The sequence below is a fragment of the Diadema setosum genome, chromosome 2, assembly GCF_964275005.1.
Source record: "Diadema setosum chromosome 2, eeDiaSeto1, whole genome shotgun sequence".
NCBI lineage: Eukaryota > Metazoa > Echinodermata > Echinoidea > Diadematoida > Diadematidae > Diadema > Diadema setosum.
In genome coordinates, this window is record NC_092686.1 from 35,368,058 (window position 1) to 35,387,724 (window position 19,667).

The following is a 19,667-nucleotide window of genomic DNA, read 5'->3' on the forward strand; positions in this document are numbered from 1 at the left end:
GCTTGACACCAGGCGTTTTCACATCAGCCCGATGTTTCGAAATATCGCGCTATTTTCTGACTTGGGAAATTAACCCGATCATGAAATAGCTCGCTATTTTCTGACTTGGGAAATTAACCCGATCATGAAATAGCGCGCTATTTGATAATGTGAATACAAATTAGCGCGCTAATTGATCGAGGAAATTTATCGAGTCCAACTCGGGAAATTTCCGAAATAGCAGGATAATTAATGCGAACTAGCGCGCTATTTGACAATAGGCGTTTTCACATCAGCCCGATGTGTCGAAATAGCGCGCTATTTTCTGACTAGGGAAATTTTCCCGATAGCGAAATAACGCGCTATTTGATAATGTGAACACAAATTAACACGCTAATTGTATCGCTCTGATCGAGAAAATTTCTCGAGTCCAACTCGGGAAATTTCTGAAATAGCGGGATAATAGCGCGCTATTTGATAATGTGAAAACGACTCGAGAAATTAGCGCGATGCATCCCATTATGCCAGAGTGTGTGACCCTATCGATCGAGGCAAACTGCACACAAATCACGAGGAATTTTTTGAGAGGGCACACACATTACTTATGCTGTTTGCACATACTCAGCTGTCGAATTAGCTCGAAAAAAAAAATTCGGGCTAGTTCTCTTCGGGCTGATGTGAATAAGAAATGAAATAGCGCGCTAATTCGCAATCGCGAAAAATATTTCGAGCTTGGATTTTTATCGGGCTGATGTGAAAACGCCTACTGTTCGGGCTGATGTGAATAGGAAATGAAATAACGCGCTAATTTGCGATCGCGAAATATATCTCGAGCTCGGATTTTTATCGGGCTGATGTGAAAACGCCTATAATTGTCTTCTCAAGGACAAAACATCCAAAGAATTTGAGTGCACATTCAAGTACTGGTAAGCTTTTCTGTTTCCTTCGTTCAGTTCATTTACCTTTCAATTCACTCATGGCAATTTGTATTCCAATTCACAATAGCATGGACTAGTTCAATAATACATTCAAATATTATGCATATTTGTTGCTTCATACAGTCTGTTCTCAACTTCTCACCTACGCTTGTACCTCTGCGTTGCCTATCCAAGCAACGGGGAACTTTTGCTACACGACGGGAAGACGAAAGGAATTGGATAATGAAAATATAGAATTATAATATGGAAGATAGAAAATAATAATGAAAAAGTAGGGTAACAAGCAAAGATATTTGGGAAAATATTCTCATACAGGAGGGATATAAAGATTTTTGTTCATCTTTATTTCTCCTTTCTTTCTATTTGATTTTCTTTCTCGCTGTGATTATTTGTATTTGATTTCACTTGGCACACAATTCATGTCCTTCTCATGTGACAAATTGTACAAGTGAATAGCAGATATTCATCAGAAAGTCCCAAAATCTATGGTTTCACAGTTTATCATCACAAAAGTGCCGGACTTGTGAATCTCGCGGTCGTAGTTGTTGAAGTGGAATCATCGTCATCGTGTGCGCGGTTGCCCTCTCTAGGCAAAAGCCTTGTTGTTGTTGATAGGCAAGGAGAGCACAATAACATTGCCGCCCTCTCTTGATCAAAACGTGTTAGCCGTCCTTCTGCACTTACGGACTCCTAATTCCAGAGCTTACCTGGCTCAATTTCCTAGTTTTCATACATGAGTGAGTGAATTGTTCTCTTAATGACAGAGGAATAATTCATTATTTTCTTCATGTGTTCATTTATGGAATGGACATTATTCTTTCAAGAGCACGAGACAAAGAAAACAAGGACCGTGTTGGATTTTCATGAGGTATATTGCGAGATTATCGAGAAAACGTATATTTCGTCATGACACCGGATATGATTTAAATAAAAAATGAAGCATTATTTACCTCTCATTGACAATACGTATTATTCACGTCTTATGTGGTCCTCTCCCCCACCTAACAAAATGAATTACACATGCGTTGAACAGATGTGATAAATGAACCATGTTCTAATACTAGCAATTTTATAATGAGATAGGCCAATATTTGATTTAAAATATACATTTTTTACAACATTCCATGTTTACTTCTTTCAGAAAGTGAAAATGTGCAGATAAAGGGAGTGATGCGAATACACGTGTATTTCAGTAATGTTTCTCGTAATCTAGGATTCTTAAATGCTGTAAAAATTATAGCTGTTTAACACCTCTTTTGATTTCAAGTTTCCGCACAAAAATATGGGTATCAATCAATGGAAATAGTAAACGGTCTAAAAACTCTTTGTCGTGGCTTAACATCACCTCTCAATTCATAACTTCAATTAGAAGCAAATTTACGTGAAATGAAATGGAAAATGGTTTCCGAAAAACATTACTGTACATGTTTGTTTGTTCAAATTCTATGAATCTTGAAAATTTCAATGAACCCGATAGGATTAGATCAAACTGATGAAGACAAAGACAGGATGTTTTAGCCCAAAGGGTACTCTCGATGAGGTACATACCGCTTTAAAAATATAATCGGATAAGTGAACCTCTAAAAGTGATTAGTGTTGCGTTGATAGCTACGACTGGTGGCATCCGTGTCTGTCCGTTCTTTTCCATCATCCGCTCTGCCCATTAACCCAAACGATCGACTCGGGCAAGTATCCCCATGTCATTGCCCTACTTCTTCCGAAGGACGGCTGCTCCTCTAACAAGGATTAGATTTCGATCTCGGGATGCAAGCCCAGCCATATTTTTGTTGGGGGGATTCCACAAAATGATGTCTCGAAATTTGAAGTATCTTTAGACAGCAGATTTGTGTGGGAATGAATATTATTTGCCCTCGAGCTAAGATGAGGGGTTAAACGTCACCAAATGCCCATGACACTGATGAATCTAAGGCTTCGGATTTCTGACGGACGTAAGGGAGCTCGTTGAAGACGTTTCGCCAGGTGACGGACGATATTGGAAGACCGCTTGTGGGGGGTCTGCGAATCACACGACTAGCAGAAGTCAAGCAGAATGAAGTGGCTTTTGCGGCGCTGATGTTGTGTACGCGGCGTTAAGTATCATATTAGTTCTTTTTATGCCTGCATAATGGTTACAATTGATTCCGTTTAGAGTTATGCATAACTGAATGGGTGAAGGAAAGTTTTTACCAGAGATTTCAGTCTCACTTACGGTAAACTTTCGGGATGTTCGTGCCACTCAAAAGCACCGTTTCGGTACTGCATTCAAATTCAAGGATGTTTCATTTCCTATATAGCCTACAACGTGGCCTAGTAACTAACCATTTTATTCACCAGCTCCATCCAATAAAGTCTCTTAATAGGCAGGGATTAACTTAATATTTATTAGCTGTTGGTTACTATAGATAAGGTAACTTTCGCCAAGCTGTTGTTTAGGCAATCATCTGTAAACAAAGCGTGCATAGAATATGAGAATTACAGAAACGGTTACAGTTTGTTATTCCGAATGTTCGTTATTTCGAGGGTTCGTTAATCCGGAAACGAAACAAGGTTCGTAATTCCGAAGGTTCCTTCGTTTCATTTTCGGAGTAACGATAACCTTATCTATTTTTCAGGTTACGAACCCTCGGAATAATGAACCTTAAAAATGGACCTTATTCTATTTCCGGATCTACGAACCTTCGGAGTAACGACACTTGTTACATTTTCGGATTAAAAAAAAAAAAAAAAACATTTGAAATAACGAACATCACCCTACAGGAACGGTCTATTGTATAGTATGTCTAGTTTTCGGAAACAAGGCGTGCTTACTGAGGCCTAGAATGACTCGTCTCGTAGTTATTCGGATTTCACGAAGGACATTTGACTTAGGGTATTGTGATGCAAATTACCACATATTTTTTGATACGGATGATTTAATGTGACAAAGAAGTTAAACAAAGAGAGATGAGAAAACGGAAGAATGATATACTATTTTGTAGGATGTATTTTCATTTGACACTGTGACGTGTGAACAGTCTCGTCAAAGGGAACGAAAAGCCCGATTGTGGTCAATGTGCATGATTGCTGTGACGGCTAGGCTTCATTTTTGTACAATTCAATTCAATTCATTTCATTTATTTTCATTCTTCTTCTTTTTTCTTTTTTCAACAAAAACATAACACAAGATAAATCAGGTTTTAGGTCATAAACAAAGAACATTTGCCTTGCAATTAATAAATGGTATCAATAAACATAAGAGCGCATACTGGCAAAAAAAAGATGATAATACAAAGTCATGCTTCAGTTGAAAAAAAAAAGGAAGAAAGAATAGAGAGGTCCATAAAATTAATGAATTACTTATTTACAAACACTTGTGACAAATATGATATACGACAGGACGGGACAAAACAGAAGAAACACAACAACATGACACAACTTGCCAGAATAGATGAAAAGTATGGAAGGAAAGAAAGAAAAAAGAGAGAATGAGAGAATGAGAGAATGCCTACACGCTTAACAAGGGAAATTGAACAGGGGATGGTAGAGAATGTGCTTCATAGAGTTGGTGCTGCATGCAGCTGAGCAAGGATTGTGATGGCTACTTCTTTACGTAATAATGACCTCATGGACGTTCTTAATAAGTACTTAATTTAACATTAAATGTAATACAGTTTATGTTCGTGCCCTTGTGAAATGTGCTGTATTTTATACCTCCGCAGTGCATACCCCCCCCCCCCACGTTTTTATTATTTTCTTTATTTTGTTTATTTCTACTCACAATCATACTTTCGAATCAGGTATGCAAAAAAAAAAGGAAATAAAAGGAATAACATGAATAAGGCACCTCGTAATGATGGGCTGACGGTAGAGGCAGGGACTCTCGCGAGAGAACCGTGCCAAAGTACTACCGAGACTATCCTGGGTTATCAAGACAATGTCATCATTTTCGTCATTACTGTGACGAGTTTTGATATCCGTTTGGGAGGGGAAGCAGTTACTGTAGCGAGGTATGCTAAATGCTGGTGAGCATGCGCAAACGCAGTCAATGAATCGTTAGTTGCTGGGTGCGAGCAGGGAGGGACCACCTCCCTGGTGCGAGTCAGCATTCGCAATTATCTCGTGACTTCAAGGGGCATTCCAGATGATCTATATAATTTCACATCATGTAGTACACAAGTCTATAGAACTATGATTTCTGGAATCTAATGTGGTCCTTGAGCAAGTAAACCAATACTGTACTCTGACAATACCCAGAACACAACACACTGAACAAGGATGATGACATCGAAGCTCACATATTCCAGTTATGAAGCAATGTCATTCCATTACAATACCGCCTGCTCAACAAGTTCACCTGTGCAGAATTTATGCCTGCTTTCTTCTTTTGTTCTGTTTCCTTGAGCACCTAATCATGCATTCGGATGTGAAGCTGCTTTACCATCATCTTTGTTCATTATGATTTGTTATGAATTACGAAAACCTTCTGAATCCTCATCCCAATCACATGAATTCCGACACTCTGTACGCAGTATAACCAATTTAAAGATGTTCAAATACAATCATCTAAAAATCATGTGGAGATCCCCTTTAAAGGGACTGTACAGTACTGGTTGAGGTAGGGATTCATGTTTTGAACATTCCTAAGTGAGATAATGAAAAGCCTCTCGTGAAATATGAAAGAGCATGTAATTTTAAGAAGGATTCAACGTTTATTTGATGAAAATTGGTTTTCAAATGGCTGAGATATCCAAAAAAGTGCTAATAATAAAAGGCGACATGCCACAACTTTATTAGGATCTCTTTTTTTTTCACCTTGTTTTTGGATATCTCAGCCATTTCCAAACCGATTTTCATCGAATAAACTTTTGATACCCCTTAGAACTGCATTCCCCCTTACATCTCATAGAGTGGTTTCTGAATATCTCGCAAAATGTTAAAAGCTGAATCTACACCTCGACCAGAACTGTACACACCCTTTAACTTCCCGCAACCATAGTCGGTCTCACACACTCTGATGAGTTAATGCCCCGCTGACAGAGGACATATATTAGGTTGAGTGCCAAGTAAGATAATATTATTCGTGACCTGTCAATTCGCTGTCAGTCCGAGGTGTATCACATCTGTTATGCCCCAGTCACATATACATCCTGGATCACTCCGGACCACCCTGGATCTGATCCGGGATGATCCGGGGAGAGATCCGTGTTGACGCCTTGGACATCCGTGTTAGTCCGTATACATCCGAGGACATCCGGGAGGCCAACACGGCAACTTTTGGAGGTCAGAAACATCCGGGGTCTGCCGTGTTGGCAGAGCAATCCGGGATGGTCCGTGTGGCTTCCGTGTAGCTGCCGTGTTGATCCGCGTAGATGCCGTGCTTGTCCGTGTAGACGCCGCGCTCTACCGGCCTTATCCGTGTAGATATATGCCGTGTTGATACCGTGTGTACAGTCATATCAACGCTCGTAGACACTCCATCAAGGTCGAAACTATCCCGGATCTCCCCGGATCTCCCAGGATCTCCCAGGATCACCGTGTAGATCCTTGAGGATCCGTGTTTATATGTGACTGGGGGCTAAGCAGGCATACATATCAATTGTGATTATAGAATACTGGTGACTGGTGGGGGAGGGAGGGGGGGGGGGGGGGGAGGTGGTTGGGTAAGGACATACATACTGTTCAGCCCGAAGTATTTGATATGCTATGGAGGGAAGGTTTATGTCCGGATGCGACGTCGGAGGACTCACAACCCCTCAAAAAAAAAAGAAAAAAAAAAGATGATTTCAAACCTGAAGTGAGATCATTCTGTACTCTACAAAAGTAGACTTTTGTTGTATTACTTTTTGGTCACTTAATCATTACAAAAGGCATACTTTTGAATTTGATTTTCCGTGGTAGCCACGCTCGAAGCAGCACCACGTACCCAACTTTATTTTCTAAGCGTCGCTTTTCGATTTGATTTCCGCTGCAAATAATAAGTCAGTTCGGAGTTCCACTTTGCGCATGAGCAGAAGAAAGTCGTTTGAGATAACAGACTTGCTGGTGTTAAAATTCACTAGGATAATCGTCTGTGATATAATGATCATTCGTGTAATCCGTATAAATACGCTTGCTACCACATCCACTTGACAATAAGCCTGGTATTTAGCAATATTAATAGAGAAAGTTTGTAAATGCATTCAATGCAAGACAATCAAATGCATGCTTCCAAAGTGTAAATTAACCAGCCATCGCCTTACCCAGGTTTATTCTTTGTTTGAACATGTAAAAAAATATTAAGTAGTGCAAGGTTATGCATTACGTCGCTTTAACAACAAGTGAAAAGCCAACTGAAAGAAAAAAAAGTCACATGTTCAAAATGTTCACATGAGTTGATTACGAATTGGTTTATTATTGGTCGCCAGGTTTTAAGTATTGAATACCATAATGTATTCTGTCGATTGCGCTCAAAGTGTAGCACTACTGTTCTATTATTGTTAACATTTTGTTTTAATACATGAAATGTATTCCCATGGGAGAGCATTACAAATAATTCGTAAATCATATTCTTTGATCATTTTCATTCGATCGCTGACGTGTATATGACTAATGGAATTTGATATTATTGCATGTATATCTGTTGTTGTCTCCAACCAGTAACGCATTAAAATGTTCATTTCCCGAGCGATATGAAGTCATGCGTAGAGCAAATGTTATGTGCGTTATTAGTCATTCAAAGGCTTGGTGTAGGTCTACAACAATGTTGAATATGGCAAGGGTTTAAGGTCTGAAAAGTTCGTTGCCCTTTTGTGTGTCAATCATTGGGAATGACCTCCTAGCTGTCTTCCCTTGTTAGCCTAAACAAAGATTGCCAAAGCAAGCTACATCAATGATCTTCTTCCAAGTAGATACGTGTGCGCATTACACCACCAAGCATGACTTCTTGTCGAAGGAGAACTATTGTGTGATGTTGTTTTGATAATTGTCCATGGACGTCTGACGACATGAAAATGATAGTGATCGATTGAGCACAGAGGCGTTCACCATCTATTATTTTCCCAAGGATTATTCCAGGCCATGTCCCCGCCGTGTCCTTGATTGTAAACATATTTGACTTACAAAAAGAAAACATGCAATATTGAATATGTGGCTTTCCTCCTTGTTGAGTAATGTACTGTACTGTATTATTATTCGTTAGTGCATGGTCCCAGTCACGTAAGGACTTATGGCAATTGAACTGACTTTCATTAACAACAAAACATTCAGTGCTGTGAGGGAGTTTTGTGGGATGTCTTTCCTTGTCCTCGATCTCAGACAGACGCCAAAACACACCGATGCAGACATCAAATGCAATACCCAAACACGTACGTATAGGCTACATCCCCATTCACGCTTCCTTTCACGTATCTGTAGTAGACGCAACTTCCGTACTCCCTTTCCTTCATAAGTGCCTGGGCGAGTTGTTCTAAGCAAAGCCCGCCAGCAGAACATGTTTAGACAGGGTGAAAGAAAGAGAAATAAGATGTAATTAGAGAGAGAGAGAGAGAGGGCAAGCACCTGAAAAAGAGGAGAGGATGAGAAAGCTCTGGAGTAAGAAGGACTGAGAGAGACAGAGCGGCAGAAGAGATAGCGGGGGAGAGGGCGAACATACTGTCTGAGGTTTTAAACCGACTCCCTCAATGCCACAGCCAAGTCACTTTTCAAGGCTCCCCGTCGCACAGGTGAAAGGCGTGACCTTGACGCCGTCAGGTAAACAGACGACACCAGCGCTGACTGATGCCCGGCCGAATACCGCCAGAAACCGACCAAATACGCAGACAGCGGTGGTGCAAAGAGAGAGACCTTTATAGTGCGCGCGTGTCGCGTCAAAGCTGTTGCACCTGCTACGGTTAACCCCTTTGATACCGACCCCTCAAAATGCCGTAAATGTTACATGAAAACAGGTTGTCCGTAGTACAGATAGAGCTCGAGGATCGCATCAGTGCCAGATGTCACCTCACATAATCCGTGTTATTTTCCACCGCTGTTTTGAATTCGTTTACATAGGGATTCTATGTGTCATTTAATGATGCCACATCAAAATTATCAAAGGATTTTAACAGTGATAATACATTGTATTTCACCCATAGCAAAATTGTAATGGTTTAAAGTGAGCAACGTTCATTTAACAGCTGCATGATTAGAAATGTAATTGTAATGAGATGCTTCAAAACAGTTTATATATGATATTCTTATATCTGATATATTATATGCCCATACAATTTATATAATATAATTAATATATAATACATTAACATATAATATATCATAGGAGACTTGCAACTTTGCAATCGTTAGAAAAACGTAAACGTTTGTGTGGCGGTTAAAGAGATAAACAACAACACTGATATATACACTTTATACAGAGAGAGAGAGAGAGAGGGAGAGTGAAGTAATATTTTTTCACAATTGATTTTTGTCGGCAGTCAAATGCACAGCAATGTGCATAATCATTTTGAAATAACATTGAAATTATGATATACATGGAAGTACAGGTTAGGTATAAATGTGTTATGGGTAGTAAATCTTGTTGACAACATATATATCATTTTAATTCAATTCAAGGTCTATGTGCCTGAGATAATACTTTTGGAAAAAAAATAGAAGGAGAAAGTGTAATTCATCATACACATTAGGACTACTTTTAAAGCTCAAATGATTATAATGAACACTAATAGTCTTGCAATTAACACCGGTATATACTTCATATTGTCTTTGTTATGTTGAGAATCGCATGTATTTTATTTGCTTTCTATACTGCGTCTTTTATGATACACAACGTAATATAGAAACCCACACATATATGATCGGTGTCATGCATGGAATGGCAAGACAAATAATTGGCATGGTGTGTCTGCGTTAATAGGCAGTGAATCACCATTTGGGCTCCAAAGATGAACACCCATGCACTTGGACGCAGCTCGCCGCGGGAGCAAACTGAAAGGTTAAGCAAAGTTCACCGTCTTTCATCGCAGCAGCCGGAGATCAAACACATCGGCTAAAGAGTGCAGGAGGAGGCGGGAGTGACAAGGGTGCGTAGAAAAGTGGGCGAGATCTACAAATAAACGACATGAAGATGAATTAAACATTTGATATATTCTATGAAACATTCAAATCGTTGGAAGCACGGGGTGTCGAAGGCAGAGTGGGAGGTTAAAGATGGGTGCCGGCCTATCCCTCCTTTTCTCATGTTCAAATAATGCTGTTACGTCCCTTGCCCTTATCAATCGTACATTACATATACAGTACATACAACTTTAAGATACATCGTACCGGAATTCTCACCCCATCCTCCCCCTTCTACCCGCCCCTGGAAGAGAAACCCGCCTTCCAAATCAACAATTTCCTCACACCTTGCGCAGTGGTTGACATTGTGCGTCAGTTGCTAGGCAGCGCAATGCAACCCAGGTTCGATATCCCGACAGCATTCCACATCGAATGTCCCCGTCATGTAAACTGGTCGTAATTGATGTAGACACCTTTTCTCTCTTGCTCCCTTCCTAAGAATGTATTGACACGGCGAACCCACCCCATGTCTCACTCCAAATAATGTTATGAGGAAATGCATTCGCTTAAAGTGACAGTATAGACTTCATGTTCGAGGGAAATGTTTGTGATGAGCATGCAACATAACATCTTCTTTTCATGATGTCACCTGAATCATGATATGTGATTGTAATTACGATAATATAACTTGATACGAGTTGATTTATTTTAATCAGTAATCCTGATCATATGAAACGGACATCACCGCTTGAAACACTCTCTTGATGCCGAAACAGCAGATTAGGGATCACATGACAGTCCCTCGTGTACTCGTAGCGCCTCCTGCGCACAGATCCTGAGGGTGTGGTTTAAAAAAAAAATCGACAGATAACACACACACATACGCGCACACATTAAATCTTAGAAAAGAAAGATCAATGACAGGGAATAAAAATCCAGTTAAACCACGTGCTACAGATATACAATCTATCGCAGAACACAAAATGAAATGTCTTAAACATGTAGTCCTACATCGCTAACTGTAATGTGCAAATATATAATTACGCATATACGCATAATCAAATTATCTATCTGCATATGCCTGGTTTTTATGTTGGGAGGAGAGTTTGCTTGCTTACCAACTATCAAAGATTATTCTTGTCAAATGTAGACTTTCAGTGATCTACAAACTTACTTTCCCTTCGCTGTACTTCAGTTCTCTTTGCACGCCACGGCGATTTGGTTATCTCATCTGAAGATATCAATGAGTATAGTCACGATCGCGCTGCGTTTCTCCAGGTTGCTACCGCTGCATCCTCCCGTTGCCAGGCGTGGCTTAGTTTCCTCTTCTAACCATCTCCAGCCTCTGACGACATCCACGAAACATCAAGGTCAATGTGACTTCCATGCCCAGAATATCGCACCATCTTATGCTTCTCTCTTCCTCACTTTTCCGTCCCTCATCTCTCCCCTACCTCCCCGTCCCCCCCCCCCCCGTGTTCTCTCTCTTTCCATCCTCAGTTCGACAGCTACGATATCAACTTGACGAAAGTGGCTGTCGCTGTGAAGTCTGGTTCGAGTTACCTTCAACCAATGCGTTGTCATCATCAGCCTGCTTGCCAAGATTAGCAAAGGATTCCTTCCTTCTACGATGCTAAAGCACTTTGTTGGTTGTGAAGTGGATGGCTTCAAAGCACATTAATTAACAGTTCCTCAAACGAAGTCCTGTCATGTATCAAGATTGAGTCGAATGTGTTTCTATGACTATGTCTTGACAATTTCTTGAAGCTCTTAGTCTTTCCGCCAATACTGAGTAATTTCTTCTCGCATATTTTGCCCTAATTTATCTATATATTTCTATCTATATATTTCTACCTATATATTTCTATCTATATATTTCTGTCTATATATTTCTATTTATATATTTCTGTCTATATATTTCTATCTATATATTTCTGTCTATATATTTCTATCTATATATTTCTGTCTATATATTTCTATCTATATATTTCTGTCTATATATTTCTATCTATATATTTCTGTCTATATATTTCTATCGATATATTTCAATCTATGTGTCTATTCATGTAACAATCTATCTGTCCATCCATTCATACACCCATGTGTTTATCCAACTACATATCTTTATACCTTTATAACCTGTCAATCTCCCGATGTATCCGTGTATCTGATCCATCGAACTACATGTATAATCGATTCGTCTGACTGTCAAACCATGCATGGATCTATCTATCAATCTTCCTGCCTATAGTTATATATCATTATCCATTGATTGATTATGTTATCTCTGACACATCCATCCTTCCATGTTCTATATTTTCTTCATGGGTTAGCCTGCTCGATTAAACAGCGAAGCTGGATGAAGATTTGGCACAAGCTGTGCCTGTCAGTCTTAGTGCGATAAAAGCGTCGCTGGATGCGGTACCAATCATTAACATTTTTATCTTCCTAATGTACAATACTATACCACAGCACATTAGCTGGATTTGGAGTCAAACAGAGGTTAGTGATTTGACAGGTTGTGATGTGAACAGACGTCTGAGTCACTTCTCCTTCGGAGGCCACTTTAAGTTTCAAGGAAACCGCAAAATGAAATGAACATTTATACTTCTCAAGTTTTCCCATCAACGTATAATCATGACCACAGAAAAAAAGATATCGCGTATCGCATTTATAGGAGATAGTTGTGGCAGTGCAATGACGATGTTGGCAGGAGCACTCCTTGCGAAGATTTCCAAAACTGTCAAAATGTTTATAAATCAAAAACTGGATTGAAAATTTAACGTCCTTTTTTTTTTATAAAAATTTTGGAGGTTATATTTCGACAGGGTGAATGATAATCTACATCAGTTTACTTCCAGAAATCTTCACCAAAGTTTGTTTGAAGATGACCTGTATAGCATATTGCAGAAGATCTTCAAGCCTTTCAGTTACTACCGGATTGATCCAGATAGGATTAATCTTCTGTGCGAAGAATGAAAGGTCAAAAATTTAATGATAAGATCTTGATGGTGAAGTAATTGACATATATTATTTTCAATACGAAATCTTAGTGTATATCAAATATAACCTCATTGTTTGTTTGTTTGGTTTTTTTTTTTTTTTGGTTTTTTTTTTTGGTATAAAGGCAGTGACTTTATTCACAAAACCAAACCAAGGCAAACCAACAAAATAAAGAAAGAAAAATCAAAGAAAAAATACACAAACATTATTACAGAGGTGTCATATCGAATATAGTATATCATAGGCACATTATGAGATATCTTCGGTCAATCCATTGTTTTCCGGGTGCTGTTCGTTATTCCGAAGGTTCGTTATTCCGAAGGTTCGTTGATCCGACAATGAAATAGGGTCCGTAACGAACCTTCGGAATAACGAGCTTTGTTTCATTTTTTGGATTAACGAACCTTCGGAATAACGAACCTTATTTCATTTTCGGATTAATGAACCTTCGGAATAACAACCTTATCATCACATTTTCGGATTAACGAACTTTCGGAATAACGAATCTTCGGAAAAACGAACCTTCGGACTAAAGAACGTTCGGAATAACGAACCTTCGGAATAACGAACTGTAACCTATGTTTCCAACACCAAGTTCTTTCGTCAAAGTGATAATCCGAGTGATATAAGAATGAATCCCACCTATTCTTTTATAGGTGTTAAAAATCAGGGCGATATATCATTACTGCTTCATTTTCCCGAGCCGAGGTACTATGAGGTGCTATGAGGTGCTATGAGGTACTATGAGGTGCTATGATTATATTCACACCCAGTGGATGTTTTCTACGTGTCTCAATTAAGACTTCCTCCTCTGACGTTTTTCACCAAGACAACAATCTTCTTAAATATGATTTATCAAGGTAAACTAATCTTCAAGGTACATGATGATACTGTCTCTTACCACCAAAATCTGGCGTCGGTTCGATACACTAGTAGGCTACTGACGTAATATTTGACGAGCCTGTCATCTTTGATGCACATCTGATTCCACCTGTCATCTTCGAAAATTATTAGGAAAGGCTTGTAAAGGCGAGGGGGTTTAACGGATTCCCTGTTGATTTGGTGGCCCACCAGAACTGTCAATCAAATAGGAAATGAAACAGTAATTTTTCATTATCCGTGGGAAATTAAAGGCAATCTGTAGGCTATTCAGAAAAAAAAAATGATTGATGTAATTTTAAGGACTATCGTGATACGAATACCGTTGAAACGGTTCACTTCCTGCTGACAAAAAGTAAAACTATTGGTACGAATCGAGCAAGAATGGTTTTGAACAAGCTGTTATTATCTGTAACGTGTTATGATTACGTGATATTTATAGGTATATTCTGCAGTTCATACAAAGGCCCGAGTATTTGCAGCAGAATGTTGACTAGGGTCCTGATTATAATATCATGTGTACTTCCTCGTCGTGCACGGCGATTCGCTTTTTACCAGCCAGGCTCGGCTATTGTGTGCGCTCCACCAACCGCACGATGCGCTGCGTACCCAACCTGTACATCTTCTGTCGCCAGTGAGGCAAGCTGAACTCGTATCTGTTGGTTGAAAATCTATCCGCGCTCCCTGATCCGCCTCACTACACCTCAGTGGAGACATCGGACTGAACTCAGTCGCTTGGTCCGCTGTTTGACCGCTAAACTTTAATAGCCAAGAACCGAGCCAAGTTTCTTAGAGACCAGGGATCGGAAGTGGTGTGAACTTCCGAGAGAGACGGATTACCTTCAGTACGCCCAGGAACATCATTTTTTACTCGCGACACTTTATCTGAGATTCTTCTCTTTGGCAGGACCGTGGCAAAGTATCCATTCTAAAAATGATTTTGTTTGGAGGGACTGTGCTCTGCCTGTTCTCGATGGTGGTTGCCCGGGCCCCGCAGGCGAGCGACGATGTGGACATATGGATCGATCCCCTGCAGGCTAGAGCACTCTTGTGTGAGCTATTTTGAGAGAACTATTTCTCTCTTCTTTTTTTTTTTTTTATTAGTTACTTCTCTTATCACTGCGGTCCATTTTTGGACTGTTTACTTTAAGGCATATTTAATCACAAGTTTGTCTTTTTGTTAGTTAGTTTCTCAAATCGCTTTCTTTAGGCGTATACGAGATCATGATCAATTATATTTCTTTGCTTCATTAAGATTTATATTGCTACGTTTTTTTCCAAATTATTAAGAAAATATTGAAAATATCATTCCAATCCTATATGGGAGAAAGATACGAGATGAACTGACAATCTTGAATTACAGAAAAACGCACGCATGCGATTAGATTTAACGCTTTTTCTTATGTTAGTCTTAATAACAAAACCGATAGTTTCATGCATTCCAGCATTTTTTTTTTCAGGTCTTTACTCGCCCTGTATCACCTCTGTCTGCGCTGTTATGATCATCCTCATTTCACACATTATTGCTACCATTAACTATCATCGTCACCAGAGCCACAACCACTACCAACCTTCAATTCTCCTTTCTCCCATGGTCCTCATCCTTCCCTCTTCTTGTTTCGATTCTGATTACTGTGGCGTTACAACCCACTACCAACTTTCTTCCTCATCCTCGTCTTATTTTCTTCATCTTTCTAATTGGATTCTCCAATCCCTCCTTGTTCTCTTCACCATCTCCTTTTTTTCTCCTCCTCCTACTTCTCCCGATTCTCTCCACAACTAATCTAACCAAATCAAATTGTTTCTTCAGATCTTTTCTTTAAAGCGTACATAAAAGTTATCTCCTAAGAGATGATAGATGTCGCCTCATGTCGCTTATGTAAGAATAGCATGAAAGGAAATCTGCTGTTGCGCGGTTTCCCCAGGTGTGTCATGATACTGAGTATATTACATACCCTACTGGAGAAACACAGTGTGAACACAGTGTGAAATCTCTTTACACTGTTGAACTCGATCGTTTTAACAGTGTGAACACATTGTGAATCATCAATTCACAGTGTGACATAGAACATTACCATGTGAACACTCTGTGGAAACCAAACCACAGTGCGCTTAGAAACATTGTATTAACCGCATTACATTGTAATGTATTATTATTATCATTATTAAATCATCTCCACAATGTGAAATTCGAGCGTTTTCACATAGTCGACTATGTGACCATACACTGTGAGCACACTGTGGGACACTGTGTTCTTTCCAGTAGGGTAGGGTTCATTCTGGTACATGTATTGCACTGTGGTTCATGTCTTAAGTCGATAATGAAGTTGGTACAATGGCGAAATGTGACCTGCAATCACACGGAACGTTTCCTCTGCATTCTTAGCGAGCAAACATTGATTCAACTATACTATCCGAGTTTGAATACATTATATATCATCGAATCTACTGTTCGATTAGCTTTATGACATGAAGAGATTTAAACACTCCACCTGACACGAATAGGTTCTGGAGATGATACCAAGACAGGAAGATATAGATAAGATTATTGGTATGAAAGGATGCGCTCGTGTATGTGCAAGTCTAACATCCATTATTGTTAGCACGGTAATTGGATCATTATGGTGAGACAGCATATAACAGAACCAGTGTTTCCATCACTATTATGATTTATGATTGCCGAGAAATCTGTTTTCTGTTTTTGTTTTGTGTGTGTGTGTGTGTGTGTGTGTGTGTGTTTTTACCTGTGTACTCGGAGGGGAAATTTGCGAAAACGTGCACAATATGGATGCACTACTGTATTAGATACCCTCCTTGGAGGAATCTTTATGAAACTTAATGCATCCATGATTTTTTTTTCTTTCCTTCCATGCGTATCCTTGCCAAGTATCGAGATTGACTATGTTCATAGTTGTTGTGTAATTTGTATTGTTTGTAATCAAGAAAATCAATAAAACATACAAATAAAAAAAAAGTATCGAGACTGACTGATGAATAACTGATTGGTTGATTCAACGATAGACAGATCGACGGTTTATTTACAGTATGTGTTTCGTGGTACAAATGTAGTTCATTTTCAATTCCAAACATTTTTTGTTTCCTCGAACATCTGAGGCAATAATTAGTCTTGCAGACCGGTAGTACTTTTGCTCTGTCAATGTATACAGCATAATGGGTTTGCCGCACACAAGAAATCAAAGTAGCTTCACAATTATCTCTGATTTACACTCGTATCAATAAAAGGGCAAAATAGCTATTGACATTAAGAGGGTGATTTTATGTCGATTTATATCACGAGAAAATGGTGAAATTGGTCCCTCACCATTCGGTCTATACCTTCCATGATTGAGAAGGCATGCCATTTGAGAATAAGTTTACTCTTATCCACAATCTCGGAAAGTACAACATGACCATTAGCATTCCGTCATGTCCATAGGGGATTCGGATGCGAAACCTTCTTTGACATTTCTGACAAAGAGAGAAAGGTAGAAATATAGAGGGACTGTTATCATACCATAAATTGGTGGAGCTTACCGAGATTTCTATCGGGAGCTGCCCACATCTCGGGCAACTCAGCTGATAAAAAGGAGGGTTTTTTTTTTTTTTTCTTCTTCTTCTTCCATTGAATTTTCTTCTTCCATTCTTCTTGGTAAAATCTAAATGCAGAAAAGCCGCGGTCCTGGAGTTCAATGTGCGCGGTTTACGATTTGCTTCTCATAACACAGACCACTATCTCTCGATAAATCATTATTGTCACTCTACCTATAGAACTGGGGTTTAAAAAGAAAAAGATGTGGGATCGTCGTTAAACAGGCAAAATATCAGAAAGAATACGAGCTTCTCTATAAACGACGACACGTTTCTAGTCGTGGAACGTTTGTCCAATAATTCATGACCTATCAAAAAAAAAAAGTAGAAAAAAAAAGTGATGGGATGGTTACTGCACCACCCAGCCACTGACCGATTATGACTTCATATGTTTATTATTCTGTTGAACGTCTTACGCGTTTCTGGCACATTATATCCGCAAATGTGTATGTTTTCATAAAAGTGTATGTGTGTGTGCGTGTGTGTGTTCGCGTGAGTATGCTTTGTTGCTGCTTTAATCCCTGTAAGATTCAGGTTCGTAAGTTTCGTCATTTTGTCGTAGATGCAGAATAGACGAAGAACTGTTCTGACTCGGCCTGTAGTCCACAGGGGAAACACACGAGCAACGTATACATATATACTCACACTCACACAGGCCGACAGGAACAACAAAAACAGAAACGGCATTAAAGGGATCGAAAATTTTTGGTTGAGACCTAATTTCAGGTTTCTAACATTTGATGGTGAGATAATGAGAAACTTCTTATGAAATATGAAAGAGCATGAAATTCTATGAGGAATTCAACGTTTATTTGATGAAAATTGGTGTTGAAATGGCTGAGATATCCAAAAAGAGCGATTCTAATAAAGTGTGGGACCCACACTTTATTACGATCGCTTTGTTTTACTTTGTTTTTTGGATGTTTCAGACATTCCAATCCTGATTTTCATCAAATAAACTTTGAATTCCTCTTAAAATGGTATGCTCTGTACTATATCATAAGTGCTTTCTTGGTATATCGCAAAAAGTTAAAAGCCAAATTCTCATCTCCACCAATACTGTATCACCCCTTTAAACTGTTGTACGTGCGCAGTTACAGTTTATCCAATCTAACATAGGCAGTACTTTAAAACAAGTACTGTTAACGTTGTGCTTTTATATCATTATCGTCATACTAATCAATGACCAAATGCTCCAACGGTACATATTAGTATGAAGGCATTATTTTGGTATTTTGGTGTGTGTGTGTGTGTGTTTTTTTTTTTTTAGAGTGATCTATGTCTTACAGGCTTTGCTTTTCAGTGGATCACTCTTTTCCATTGCCATATTTAGTTGCTTATGTGACAATAAAAGTGTGTATTGTTCTATTGTCTCTACATTATCAATCATACATATATTTTGCATTATACCCAATGATTTGTCCTTTCAAATTAATGAATACCTGAATTGATAAATGTATCACATTGTATTATGTATTTTCTTTTATTGATGTAAACAAATAATTCAAAGATGAAAAATCTTAAAATGAATTGAGGAACCGTTGTGGTTCAATGGATAGGACCATTGATTCTCAGTTGCGAGATCCCCGGTTCGACTCTGCTGTCAGTAGCGGTTGAACCTAAGTCAAGGCACTTTTTTTTTATACACTAATTCGCTCTATTCTATCCCAATTCACCTGTCGTTAGATGTGATTTCGTGGCAAATCATAAACCGCTCGAAACCTGTATTATACTGGTATAATTGCTGCTGGTTAGTCGTCGATGGGAACAGGAATATTAGTCACTGATGGAATCGGTGAAGAGTACGATATTTAAAGTTCGCTGTTGGTATATATAATGGCATTGACAAAACAGCAATGTTGCCATTGTTGAACGAGTGGTTCACCACTAATCCCAATTATTCAGAACAGGTCAAACCTGGCCGATTTCCAGAACGTCACACTGGGTGAAACCAAAACGTACGCCGTGAATGATATGGAAGCTCCAAAAAGTTTAGCTGACCCCAAATACAAAGCGGAGACTATGACACCTCTCTCTAAAAGCGAACAAAATAACTGTGAAACCCTACAGATTGTCAAAAGGGAGAAAAGAGAGCAAAAAATCAATATGAAAGCTCTACCAGACAAGAAAAAATGAGAAGCGTCAATTCTTTGGATTTTGATCATTGTTATCTACAAGAGCAAAATAAAATTGTTGATTTTGAAGACAGGGTAGTTTTTAATCAAACTTATTCGAAATGGCTGCTGCCCCCCCCCCCCTCTCTCTCTCTCTCTCTCC

The 19,667-nt window shown here is 39.1% G+C and overlaps 1 protein-coding gene across 1 annotated transcript in view; it reads left to right on the top strand.

Annotated features, from left to right (window-relative positions):
• The first annotated feature begins 6,079 nt into the window (after positions 1-6,079).
• The window catches only part of LOC140244496 (uncharacterized), a 49,816-nt gene continuing 36,228 nt past the window's right edge, over positions 6,080-19,667 (top strand). Inside the window, exons 1-4 of the mRNA XM_072324128.1 lie at positions 6,080-6,176; positions 8,564-8,624; positions 10,161-10,365; positions 14,710-14,854. Coding sequence (XP_072180229.1) covers positions 6,080-6,176; positions 8,564-8,624; positions 10,161-10,365; positions 14,710-14,854 — 508 coding nt within the window. The remainder of the gene's footprint in view (positions 6,177-8,563; positions 8,625-10,160; positions 10,366-14,709; positions 14,855-19,667) is intronic.